The following is a 13192-nucleotide window of genomic DNA, read 5'->3' as shown; positions in this document are numbered from 1 at the left end:
AGGTATGAGGGGACAGCTCCTGAGGTCACTCGTCTCCCTGATGATCACCCTCCTCTGTGTGGGGACCCTGCTCACCACCCTCATTTGGTACGTGCTCAACGACAAGTAAGTGTGTGACTGTACCTTCAGATAGAGACTCGCGTGCACACACCCGCAAACACACACACACACACACGCACACAGACACACACACACACACACCACAGTGTTGGTGAGGGCAGAAGATAAGATAAAGATGCATGCTGGGATAATAACGGTAAAAGATGCTGATCACACCAATGCAGATACACGTGTTGATGATACAGCAGAGAGACTGAAGCTTTTATAAGTTTTTCTTGTCATTGTTTTCTTCAGACTGTCGTTGCCACTTGTGTGAAATGTGTTGGTCTATAAATGACTTTGGTGCCGGAAAGAAGAAGCTGATTTAGCCCTTTTTTTCGCCACTTTTTCTTTTTTTGTCAATGCATCTCATATGGATGTGCGATTTTTTTTTATACTAAGCACATTCGAGAATTGACATTTGGAAAAAGCAAAGTATGTAAACACATACAATGAAACTGACTCTGGTTCAGCATTGATTGAAGTTCGTTAACTGACACTTAAATAGACAAACAGCTACTATACAGGCAAAGACATCATGGAACTGAACCTAGAAGTTGAAGAACTGAGCTAGAATGGGACTCAGTAGAGGACATACCTCCACTAAGGCCCAACAGTCCCATTTTTTAAACCACAAATGAATTCACAAGATCCAGATTTTTATTTGCACCAAATTGCCGACACTCATACATTTGTTTAATTGTTTATTTAGAAGGATCCCCATTAGCTCTACCCTAAGACAGAGCTACTTTTAGTGGGGTCCACATTTAAGAAATACATACAGATATCATACATTAAAAAAAAAAATGTAATACCAATATCAAACATTGAAAACATACGTTACATTATAAATATGTTACATTATAGATATCAAATGTTAATATACATAAAAATATTGATCATTTAATATTACAGATATCAAAAATAAATGTAGTGGTTATGCAATATTACCTTTGTCATGATATAAAACACTGATATATACAATTCAACAGAAGCGAAAACTGCAAACCATACATAGCAGTCCCCTATATTTGAATTGTTTCCCCCATGACGATCCATGAATTATTCCTCTCTGACCAACACTGCATCCCTTCAAGACTTTTCATGGTGATGTTGTGTAATCCTGCTAACAAACAAATGCTTATCTAAACATCACCTGGATGGAAATGTGCATCGTGTGCTTTACATACTTATCCACACATGTATATATGTACAGCGTGTCAGGATTTAGGTTGACAGTTATGTACAGAAATCATGCAGTGTTCATCAGATCCAAAGTCGCCAACTATCATAGATATCCTCTGAGTCATTAACAGTGAAATGTGAGCTGCTGTTACAGGTAAACATAAACAACCACAATAGTAACCACGTAAAAATTAAATGAAAAAGGAACACAGGACAAACAAATATGAAAAGGATAAGAAAAAAAAAGACCCACCCCAAACTAACAGGATCAGCACATCCTAGTAAAGAATTAACAGAAGCCACAGTCATGACAATAAATTAAACATACAAATTTACAAAAGATTACACAAAGTGAAGAGTAAACTAGTAGATACACACAGCAGGCGTTTCACAATGATTCATACTTTAGTCCTTTCCTTGAAACAGTTGCAGTACAGGGTCCCACATCCTATCAAATATGTCTCCCCTGTCTTCATTATGAAGTCTCAGTCGCTCCAGCTGAAGCATATTTGCCATTTCTCTCAACCACTGATCGTACGTGGGTGCAATTACAGACTTCCACCCACGAAGAATTATCTTCTTCGCGATCACAGTTCAATTAAATCGTTTTTAAGTGGAAACAATCTGTCATAGGTTGTGGTTCTTGTAGTTGCACAGGTGCACACAACCCAGGGCCCCACTCTTAAAGGCTCTGTCTGGAAACCTTATTCCTTTTTTACAAATATAAAAAACAGGAAGTTAAGAAGACACATGTTTGGATTTGAGGAACATCGACCACAGACATCACAACAGACACACGCAGACTCGAAGAGGCAGCGGTCTCCTGGTGAAATGTTGCAAAGAAGCAAAGGTCTAGTTTGTACAGTGGTTGTTCATTTATGGCAGATGAAGCTGAACGACTTACAACTGGTCCCCTTATGGTAGATCCCTGCAGAGGCAGAAGTGTAGATGATTACCAAGGAGGTTACGTTTTCACCCCTGTCAGTTTGTTTGTATGGTTCTTTGTTCGCAAGTTGGATCAGGGAAGAACCCATTCAATTATGGTGCAAACCCTGTATTAGTATTTTTTTCCATTCTTATATTTTGCGAGATGGCAACATTTTCAGTGTTTTCCCAGGGATTTTTTGTGGACTGTCACTGTTCAAGCAGGAGCAGTGTGACTGTGCTGTGAGGCTGCAGGTCTGTGCATCTTTCCTCATGTGTCCTGTTTGTGTGTCATTTGTTACACAGCAATGTGCAACCTCAAAAAGTGCCTGCTCAGAAAAAAAGTGCCCCCCAGCCCTCCGACCCCTGTAAAGGCTGCAGGTGAGATCACTGCTTCTCCTCATACAAACTTGCCCTACCATACACATCTGACAGTGTATACTAACATGTGTGTTTGTGGTTACACAGGGAAATCATCGACAAAGTGCTACAGCGTTACTCTCCAACCTGGAAGAGGCGAGAGGACAATTACCAAAAATTCAGGTAAAAGAGAAAAGACAACGATCCTCTGGAGATGTCAGTACGCTGTCACATTCAAGACGGAATGCTGATGAAGTCACACTCATCACAGGCGCAATAATCATGTTAGCCGAGCTCATTTCGTTTTCAACACTGGCGTCACAAATCTTAAAACCACATTGCTGCACCACTTTTCCTAACAAGAAGATTGACGCTGTCACTAAACAACCCTTTTGGCTTTAACCCTGCGCGACATTAAATCCTGTTTGTTCTCGCGCGGCAGTTGTTTTTAGAGAGATTCCAGAACAGCATGTACACAGCTTGGTTCCTCGATAAATGCACTAAATTAAGAAGCAAGCATACTCCCTCCAAAATGTTTAAGCTTCAGGGCCAGACCCAGAATAGATGAGTCAGGGTCCCTTCACCTGGTTTACATTTGTCACAACCAGCTGAAGACGATAATTGCAAGTGAAATGTGACTTACTGGTTAAAAAGAAAGAAAGAAGAACAGATACCGACATGGACGAGGAAGCAGACAGGAATGTGGAAAAAAGCAGTGGAACTGACGCTTTCACTCTCGTAGGAAACTGAAACCTTACGTCTCACCATGTAAATGAACCGTCAGTCCTGTGTCTTCCCCAGGTCTCAGCTCAGCAGCAAGTGCCATGGGTTTGACAAGGCCATTATCACCCAGGCCAACACTCCAGTGGGGCACAAGCTGGTGTACGACGGTGAGAAGAGGAGGAGCCTGCAGGTGACCCCGGAGGTTTTCAGCACCTTCACGAAGGTAGGTCGACGTGTGAGTCAACACTTTGATACACTCGACACAACACGGTTCGATGTCTACATGAATGGAAATGGACAAGTCATTATTTCAGCAGAATAAAAGGTATTCTCGTTAGAATTTTTTTAGGGGAAAAGTAAGACTCGCGGGGGACTACCTGCAGTTTAATGTATATGATAATACATATTCAGGTTTTAATGTTTACTCTAATGGACTTACTATACATGACAATGTTTACAGTCGTATCATTCGTTGGATGTAACTCAAAATATAATGGATGTGATTCAAATCTCAAAGACGAAGATTAAATGTCACGATGAGCCACTTACTATCATTTGAAACTGGCTTCGCTCCAGGAAAGAGTGCTTATCGTACTCAATACATAAACCATATTCCTCACCATGATGTAAATTACATATCTGTAAACCTCTGAACACTGATATGCTGATTCAGATGGAATCTGGACAAAGATCAATACTATTGGGATTATTTGCTTATTATTATTTGGGCATCTTTTAAATCTTTTGACTCTCAAGCGATAAGAGAAAATAGTCTGAGGCAACTCAACCAAAGACGGGACCTTAATCTTGTAGATTAGCAAAAGAAATCAATAAACACACTCATGCAACACGTGGCTGCTGCAGGGGATTTCCGCCTTGTGTGGATTGAAGAGGAAACAGATCCGGCTGTAGACTTCCCTCCATTATGCTCTCAAACAGAATCCTGAAACTAGTATTAACGACGCTCTTTTCCACTGCTGTTGATCGCAGGAGCGTCCTTTCTCTAATAAAACATGGGACACGTGTGCTGTGGTTGGGAACGGAGGGATCCTGACCAACAGCAGCTGTGGGCAGATGATCGACTCAGCTCAGTTTGTCATCAGGTGAGAACGATTTCTAGCGGACTGAAAGAATGATGAATGATCAATGTTGAAATTCCATCTAACCATCTCTGTGTCGTCTTGAATGCTCGTTCAGATGCAACCTACCTCCTCTGCAGAACGGCTACGAGAAACACGTGGGCACCAAGACCGACCTGGTGACAGCAAACCCAAGCATCCTCGTGGAGAAGTGAGCGAGACGATTACATCTCACACACGGTCTCACCTGATGATGTTCCTCTGGTTGTGTTCCTTCACATCTGCTGTTTACTTTCAGGTACGGGGCTCTGATGGGGCGTCGGCGTCCGTTTGTGAAGAGCCTGCGCAGCTACGGAGACTCCCTCCTGCTCCTTCCCGCCTTCTCCTACGGCCACAACACGCCCGTGTCCCTGCGGGCGGCCTACACCATCGAGGACTTTGAAAGCCCCACACGGCCCATCTTCTTCAACCCTGAGTACCTCCACAGTCTGGCTGTCTTCTGGCGCTCCCAGGGCCTCAGAGCAGTGCGGCTCAGCACCGGCATTATCATGGCAAGCCTGGCGCTGGAACTCTGCAGCAACGTGCATCTGTACGGGTTCTGGCCTTTCAGCAATCACCCACATGGCCTCCGCGCCCTGACTAACCACTACTACGACAACAGACAAACGAAAACGAAATTTCACGCCATGCCGGCAGAGTTTGACCTCTTGTTGCGGCTGCACAGTCAGGGCGCGCTCAGGCTTCACCTGGGAGACTGTCCACCTGGTGAAAAGTAGTTCCCTGGTTCCGGGAATGACACCAAAGTGCCTTCTTTATATTACATTACATGTCATTTGGCTGATGCTTTTGTCCAAAGCGACTTACAATTATTACACTCAACATTCATGAGGGGCCATTTAGGGGTTCAGTATCTTGCCAAGGACACTTCGGCATGCAGATGGGGAAGAGTGGGATTTGAACCGGCACCCTTCTTGTTGCAGAACCACCACTCTACCACCTAGGCCACACCGCCTTCTCACGACAAAGCCAATCCCATTGCATGCACTTTCAGTTGAATGGATGGATCTATTGTGGCTGATGACAAGTGCAAGCAAAGTGGGTGCTCGGAACGCAAAATGCAACAGACTGTAAATGCTTCCAAACCTTATGGTGTATGTATGACTGTATTTATTAACACAAACGCTCCAGCTGGAGTCTGGAGGGAGTATTTTTTAACTGAGAAGCCTTTTTGAGGCCTTTGTGAGCGTCTACATTTTAGTGCCTTATGCCAATCATCCAGTAGTGACTGTTATATATATCTGACCATGGGAGCGTTAGATCTACCTGAATGTATTTTGAAGAAGATCAACATGAAGACTGTCTGGCTGCAAAAACTTGAAATGAAAAAACACCAGCACACTGAATGTAAAGACTTTTTTTTTTCTTTTTTGTTTAAAGGACATTTCACCTTTAACCACTCTGAAAAGTACTCTTGTAACCGAGGTTACAAGAAGTATGTGTTTCTCGCACACGTAGATTACACAGATGCTGTTGCTGTTTGTGGAAGTTTCACTCCACACCGCTGAAACTGATGCTGGATACGATTCACTAATGAAGTGAAGGGGGTCGTGCCCCTGTAGCCTTTTGTACAAACCACAGAGGATCGGTGAGGCTCGGAGCCAAGGCCCGAACAGAGAAGCCACAGAAACAGAGAGAGAGAGAGGGGAATTATAACACTAGCGAACACACGGTTGCTATGGTGAGCTTGCGTTACAGCGTGTTACCCCCTTGTCACCGTGGCAACCACACAGGAATACGTACTGTCACAAAGTGGCCACATATTGGTACAACGTTGTTTTTGGTTGTTGCTGTCGATGACAAATCAATGTAGAATTCACCGCCTCCAATGCGAAGTGATACAATGACTGTGAACTGTGCACTTTGGGTGAAATCTGTTGCTGACAACCGGTGGCTGAGGTGTCTACACAAACACACGCACCAAGTCTTACCAGTGAGAAAGTGGCGCGCAAGCTGAGGATGAACTCTCGGCGAGCCTGTTGGAGAATCCTGTCTTGATTTTTTTGTTTTCTTTGCGAAGTCGAGAGGGGAAAATGAAGTTAAAGTGAATAAATATTTATCAGAAAAAAGTTGCTTGTAATCAATGACTCGAAGGGAAAACCTTTTCCCCGTGACGGCTCAGTGTCTTTGAGCCGTTAAGTGCCTGAAACCTGCCACGATGTGTCACTAGAATTCAGTAGTTCTACTCGCAAGCAGCACAGTGAGTGCTTCAGAGGAACGACATATGATCCAGTACTTTAATATCATCATACTTTCATATGCATTCTTGTATCGATTCTCTTGTTTTTGGTTCACTACTTATACCGTTTTGTAACCGGATGTAAAGACATGTGCAGATGTATTTGCAAACACATGAAGAAAGAGTTATGTTCCTGTTCATCATTAGGCCTCTTGTTTTCCCGTACAGCTGTGATATCAGTGGCGTGCACTTTACTGCACTCTGCTGCAGGGCATCATCCCACACTTGCTATGTGCACAACACATGAGAACATCTGGATGATGCCGTGACATAAACAAGACAACAAGGACAAAACGTAACCAAAAGAAGGAATGATAAATACTGGGTCATTTTTAGTTCTCTTCTTCTGTTCTTATTTTTCAAATTCATTGTAACATGTTGTGCGCAGCGTCTCTGCCTGGGGTCAGTGCATCTGGCCAATTAGGCCATTAATGGGAAGAGTTGTGTGTTTCTTTATAGAGGATGGAGGCTGCCACAAGTTGCCATCGCTGACATTATGGTCATGAGGAATCCACTTTTATCGGCAGTGACCTCGTTGTAGATCCAGCTGCAGCACTGGGCTTGTTCCCACTGACTCATCTCTCCGGGGAACGGCTTCTTTTTTCTTTTTTCAAAACATACTGTCCAGCTCTTTTCATCTTCATACTGTTTTCAATTCCCACGAACACTGAATGACTGCATCATCGAGCTGGATTCTGTTATGTTAAACCAGTGGCTACTTGAAACACTCACTGCAGATGCTCTGTCTAATCAAGAGCTGAGCTTCAGCTGTCATCCGCTGACAAACAAAAGCAGCCCCGGCTGACGTGAGCCAAAGTGGCGTCCCCTCAGTCTCCTGACAGTGACGCAGCATCAGCTCGTGTGTCTGTTGTTCCCCTGATAGGACTGCAGAGACCCCCCCTCTCCACCAATTAGAATCAGAATCAGGAGCGTATTTCACACAGACAAGATGAGCAGGACAACACTGCCAAGGGTGTGAAGCCTTTCATTCATATCTTTTTCTTTTCTGGATCCAAAACAAAAAGATGCAGAGACTTAATTCAATATGTATTTCTGATTTATTTCATTTTTTTCTAGGAAAATAGGTCTTTTCACATGCAAATCAAATGAATAAAAAAAAACTCTTTGCCAGGGCATAACAGAATGGCACTCGAGGAAGTCAACTTTTTACAAAAAGTCTTAGAAAATACACACAAAACACACACAGATGCATGTATGAATCAGAGTTTGTACTGGCAATAACACTGGTTTTATTGACACATCCCACATGGGTACCTATATAAGAAACATGTAAGGAAAGAGTACAGTCTCTTTTCTGAACACAGACGTTGTTTTACAGAGACACACGGACGCTGAGGGTGGACGTAGTGGTATCCCTGATGAATAGACCCATTTCATCTGTGATACGACCAGTGTTCAATTCTCTGACTGAGTTCAAATACGTTAAACCACAAGGGAATAATTGTCTCTCCCGCTGATGGTGTTCCAACACTGTTGTACCTGTGAACAGCGGCATCACACCTGTACTTATGAAGAATACATGTCCCCAAAGGTGTGTCGACGCTCAAATGCATACTGGATCTGTCGAGTGAAACACATCTCAAATGTCTGTGACTTTTGTCTTACAATATCTTTTTTAATATCTTCTGCAAAAGAATATTTCAAATTACTGCAGAGTGTTCGCACTGCCGAGGAGGTTTGGTTTTCACCCCTGTGCATTTGTTTCATTGGAGGATGTTTGATGGATCAGGGAATAAACCGTTACATTTTGGGGAAGATCCAAGATTTGTTTCCCCTTTCCTTTCCTTTACATTACAGGCATTTGTCATCACTTTCATATATTTCCACGGCAATAATTCATGCAACTTTGAGAAAACACATTTAGGAAACTGTTATATCAGTAAAATTTGGTGCAGCTTGATTGACTGTTAGGTTATTGTTATGCCTTAGCAGACATATATGCTGTTCTGAGTGCTGTTTTAGTTAATTATACAGTGCTGTTGTTGACTGGAAATCCTTCCAGAATAAAAGGAGTAAACATAAATACAAGGAATGTTTCTGAAGGGGTAAATTACTGGTAAACCTGAAGGATTAGAACCTTGTGTTGAGAAAAAATCCCTTCCTAATAGGCCCAAATCCTTATTAATCATTAAGAATTGTCCCAAAGGTCAGAATTTACACTTAATGTAAGACTATCAAACCACCAGAATCAAGCCAGACAAGGCATTTGTTGTCCATGTGTTTCTCTAAAAAGCCCCGGTGACATTTTGGTGACACGTTGGACGTCACATGACAGCAACAATATGCAGAGGAGAATACACCCTTGTAAAAAGTATAAATAAAAGCCATATCTGTTCAGTGAACTCTCTGTCTTTTTTGATCTGAATGGAGAAAAGACACAAACACATCATCGTGCCACAGGGTAATTCTTTAGACCTGGATAGCTGCCAGAATCCCTGACATTCCCATCTTGTACAACAGTTGTGGAGATGTAAGGCCCAAACTGACAGTGAAGACGCACACTTTTAACAGATGGAGTCTTTGAGTTCCCACATGGCCGCTCCTCAAAACTCCCCTTCCTGACTGTCTGAAGTGTTGAAAGATGTCGCCCTCCTGTGGCTCAAGCTGCAAATCCAATCCTGCTTGTTCACCAATCACTCATCATATCTTCACGATTGGCTTCAAGAAGTTTAGTTGGGAAAACTTTATTCCCTGGGGAAAGATTTAATAAGGGCTGACTGGCCTCCAAGGGGCGAGTGTGACTCAGACTGGGAAACTATCAGCAAATCACCAGTGGCTTATTGGGATCCGAGCAGACGTCTGAGGAGCCAGTGTCAATCACTGCTGTGGGGATTTGCTGACTGAAGGGTTGCTGGTGATTTATGTCTGCTGCCGGCTGGGCTTGTGCAGCAGACATGTGGTGCCTGGTGGTGAACACCAGACTGACTTTCAGAATCAAACCCCATGCTTATGTGAAGGAAGCCACATCTCTGTGTAAGGCCTCACAATGGCGGTTTGTTCGCTCTTGAGAGAAAGATGCTGATCTTTTTTTTTTCAGATAAGAGTTAATATATAAACATGTGACACTGTGTGTCGTCTTTTCAGATCTTGTTTGGAAAGCATCCGCGAGGCAAAGCTGGGGACTGTGTCAATTACTTGGCCCTTTTCATGTCCTTTCCCATCAGCCACTTTGTCTCCACACACTGTTGTTCAGCAGATCTCAGAACAGTATTGGAAAAGAAGAAGCACTGTTTATTACATACACAGTCGGGAGGGTTGCCAAATACATTAAATACTGATACGTCAACATACAAGAAAGAGTCTGGCCTTTTTTTCTCTTCAACATCATTAAGTCACCGTAGCCGACATATTATAAAAATATACTATGTCATATTTCACATTTTTTACAATTGGAAGGCAATTTAAAACACAACAACCATAAATATTCATACAACTAATTCATTAAAAAAAATGCTTGTATTTGCCTGTATTTACAAAAAGCCTCTGGAAAAAGAAGTGTTTTCATACAAAACACAGGCTTGAACATAAGAACCAACTCCAGTTTGGAGTTTTGTTTTTTCAATCCCTTTCCAAAAAGCATTACACACACAGCAATACAAAAAAATGAGTGGCTTTTACAAAAGGGTTGGTCTCACGTAGGCATATTTCCACAATTGGAGTAGCATGGCCACAGTATTCCAAAGCTACAAACAACCAGGCTTCATAGCAGCCTAAAATCTTGGCACTGACACTTGCATCACACAAACAGTGTTTGGTCTCACTATACTATAGAAATGGCTTTGTACCTTTTCCATTACAAGGTGGTGATAATGCAGCCTTGTGAATCTAACACTGAACCCATGGCGCTGTGAAGACTTCATCAACACAAGGCTTTCTCAATAGAAAAGGAAACGCTACAGCTGGTTAAAGTGTTGCTGGATGGGTAGCGTTGGCGACTGGTTATCTACTCTGCAATATAGGAAACCCTGTAGAGGAAGCCACCAGGGGGCAGTCAACTACAAGGCAGAGCTGCCTTGTTCAATAGCCACTGAAGAGACTCAGAGGGAAACTGAGAACTTCAGGAGTAAGGTATTAAAAACAGGATTTCTTATGCACCTTGTTGAAAAGAATGTTTTTTTTTTATATATATATATATAAAACGTTCATCTGTAGACTGGCTATAGAGCCACCTGCTGTACTCAGAGGTTCCTGAGCAACAGCTGGAGACATTTAAACATCCAAACACTCGGGAGACATTTAGAAACATGCTGTCAAATGCAAAGTCACAGCAACGAAACACTGTGATTGACGCCAGGGAAATAGCCAACACAGAACATGACGGACGGGACAGGACACAGCCTTCAGGAAGGTGATGTTCTTGCTGCATTAGGAAGATGCCGCTTTTGGCCTCGACACTGAATTATGCTTCACTTGATTGACGTCATTGCATTTTCACATCCTAAAAATTAGGCTGCCAATGTGTTAATGGATTCAGTGTCTTTGCAGAAGAGCGGGAAGAAAATGAGCTTAGCCGAATCTGGGATCAATCTGATTTGCAAGGGACCTCGGAATCTCACCGTCATTTTTTGGAGCTCCAATCCCTAGGAGAGGATGAACGTGAGACAACAGAGGTCAATAATCTGCTCTAGGAATCAAGGAGAATGAGACATGTAAACGACAGACTGTAGCCTCACACAGTTTGTTTTGGTGTGATGTTTCAAGTTACACAGTGAGCGCCCAGACATGTCAAGTTGTCAGCTGCAACACCACTTCTTTTTTTTTTTTTTACACACCTTAGTGCACAAACACACATCTTCTCCAGCTTGCAGGATTCTTTAAGGCATGGCGGTGTTTAAATATCCAAGACAGATTGCAACAGCTCATCATCCAACATCTATCATTATATATACACACGGTTCATTACATGTCACTCTGGAGTTAAATCCATACGGAGGGTTTTCCCTCTCCTGATTTACTGCTGCTGCTGTTGCTGCTGCTGCCTCCTCCGCTGCTGCCACCTTTGCCATGTTTGAATTTATGCTTGCGCTCTTTCTGAGGCTGCGGCTGTGGCTGAGGATGGGCCTGGATGATGTTGCTTTGTGGCTTGTCGTCCTTGTTGTCCCCGAGCTGCTCCTCCGCTCGGTGCTGCTGACTGTACGCCTGGATGGCCGCCTCCAGTTGCTCGTGAGCTTGCTGGATCATGTCTTTGTTCAGGGCCACACGGGCCTCCCCTCCAGTGGGGAAATTATCCTCATTGCTGCCAAACTGCTGCTGCTCCTCTTGGGCAATGTTTGCCCGGTTCTGCTTGCACGCCATTTTGGCGTTGCTGAGGTCAGTGTAGGGCATCTGCTCAGGTTTGACCACAATGTTATAGCCAGGCGGAGCAGATGGAGTGTTCCAGGAGAAGGGGTAACCCACGTAATCAGCTGCCCCATCTCCACCCACCCCTCCCTCAGAACTTGCCTCGGGCCCTGCCACCCCGACAGAGCCCTCCATACCTCCGTTGGTGCCCAGTAAACCCAACTGGTACTCGTCCTCTGGAGGTGGGCAGCGTCGACGACGAAGAATGTCACAGATGGAGCCAATCCCCAAATGGAGCATCTCCCAAACATTGAGCGTGAGGCAGAGGACGGTGACACCATACATGATACGCAGGAAGATGGTCTTCTCTGTAGGCCGCGACACAAAGCAGTCGACGCTGTGAGGACAAGGTTCCCTCGAGCACACGAACACCGGCATCACACGGAATCCGTACAGCAAGTACTGGCCTGCAAGGAAGCCCGCCTCTAGCACCGTGCGGGTCACCAGCTGCAGAACATAGACCCTCATCAAACCCTCGTCTCGAATGCGTTTGCGTCCATCATGCCGGATTTTAGGTCTGGGTGCGGGTTGCAATGGATCCCGAGGCCTTTTAGGGGGCTCGATCTCTGGCACCTCATAGATCATGGGATCATCCTCCCGGTCCTCCTCGGTCTCCTCGATACCCCGGTGCTGCCGTGCTCCAAAGCAGATTTTCCTGGGCTTCCTGTGAGTGTAGCCCCCTCCTCCTGTTCTGACCGCAGCGGATCCCCCCCCTCCCTTCGCTTCATCTAATCGAGCAATCTTGTTGATGGCGTAGCCCATGTACATGAGAGAGGGCATCGCCACCAAGATGATCTGGAAGACCCAGAATCGTACGTGAGACAGAGGGGCAAAGCCGTCGTAGCAGACGTTCTCGCAGCCCGGCTGGCCCGAGTTGCAGACAAACTTGCTCTGCTCATCGTAGTAGATGGATTCTCCCCCAACGGCGGTGAGAACGATGCGGAAGACGATGAGCACGGTGAGCCACAGCTTCCCCACGAAGGTGGAGTGGTTGTGGATCTCCTCCAGCAGCCGCGTGAGGAAGCTCCAGCTCATGGTGTCGCTGGACAGTGGGGCAGACAGTGTCCCTCTCTCACCTGTTCACAGACTCTGCAGAGGGTAAATGGGGAGAAAGGGGGAAGAGAAGGGGGAGGGAAAAGAAAAAATGTATGAGCGCACAGTAAAC

General features: G+C 44.4%; 2 protein-coding genes across 3 annotated transcripts in view; one reads left to right on the top strand and one right to left on the bottom strand.

The window, feature by feature from the left end:
* Positions 1–7715, top strand: st8sia6 (ST8 alpha-N-acetyl-neuraminide alpha-2,8-sialyltransferase 6). Of its 2 annotated transcripts, none has more exons than XM_062408477.1 (7): positions 1–87; positions 2515–2589; positions 2677–2751; positions 3370–3514; positions 4282–4394; positions 4489–4581; positions 4669–7715. In XM_062408477.1, exons 1-7 carry the CDS (start codon positions 5–7, stop codon positions 5144–5146), a joined length of 1062 nt encoding a protein of 353 aa, XP_062264461.1. In that variant the 5' UTR covers positions 1–4; the 3' UTR covers positions 5147–7715. The 2 variants fall into 2 exon arrangements, with proteins under 2 accessions (XP_062264461.1, XP_062264460.1); XM_062408476.1 differs by having other exon boundaries at positions 1–105.
* Positions 7706–13192, bottom strand: part of gjc1 (gap junction protein gamma 1) — a 48659-nt gene continuing 43172 nt past the window's right edge. Inside the window, exon 2 of the mRNA XM_062408475.1 lies at positions 7706–13116. Within this exon, the coding sequence (XP_062264459.1) occupies positions 11605–13062 (1458 nt within the window). The 5' untranslated portion in view covers positions 13063–13116 and the 3' untranslated portion in view covers positions 7706–11604. The remainder of the gene's footprint in view (positions 13117–13192) is intronic.

This window comes from Platichthys flesus, chromosome 16, assembly GCF_949316205.1.
Source record: "Platichthys flesus chromosome 16, fPlaFle2.1, whole genome shotgun sequence".
Classification (NCBI taxonomy): Eukaryota; Metazoa; Chordata; class Actinopteri; order Pleuronectiformes; family Pleuronectidae; genus Platichthys; species Platichthys flesus.
Note: the sequence above shows the minus strand (reverse complement) of the source record. Positions and strands in the feature narration are given on the sequence as shown.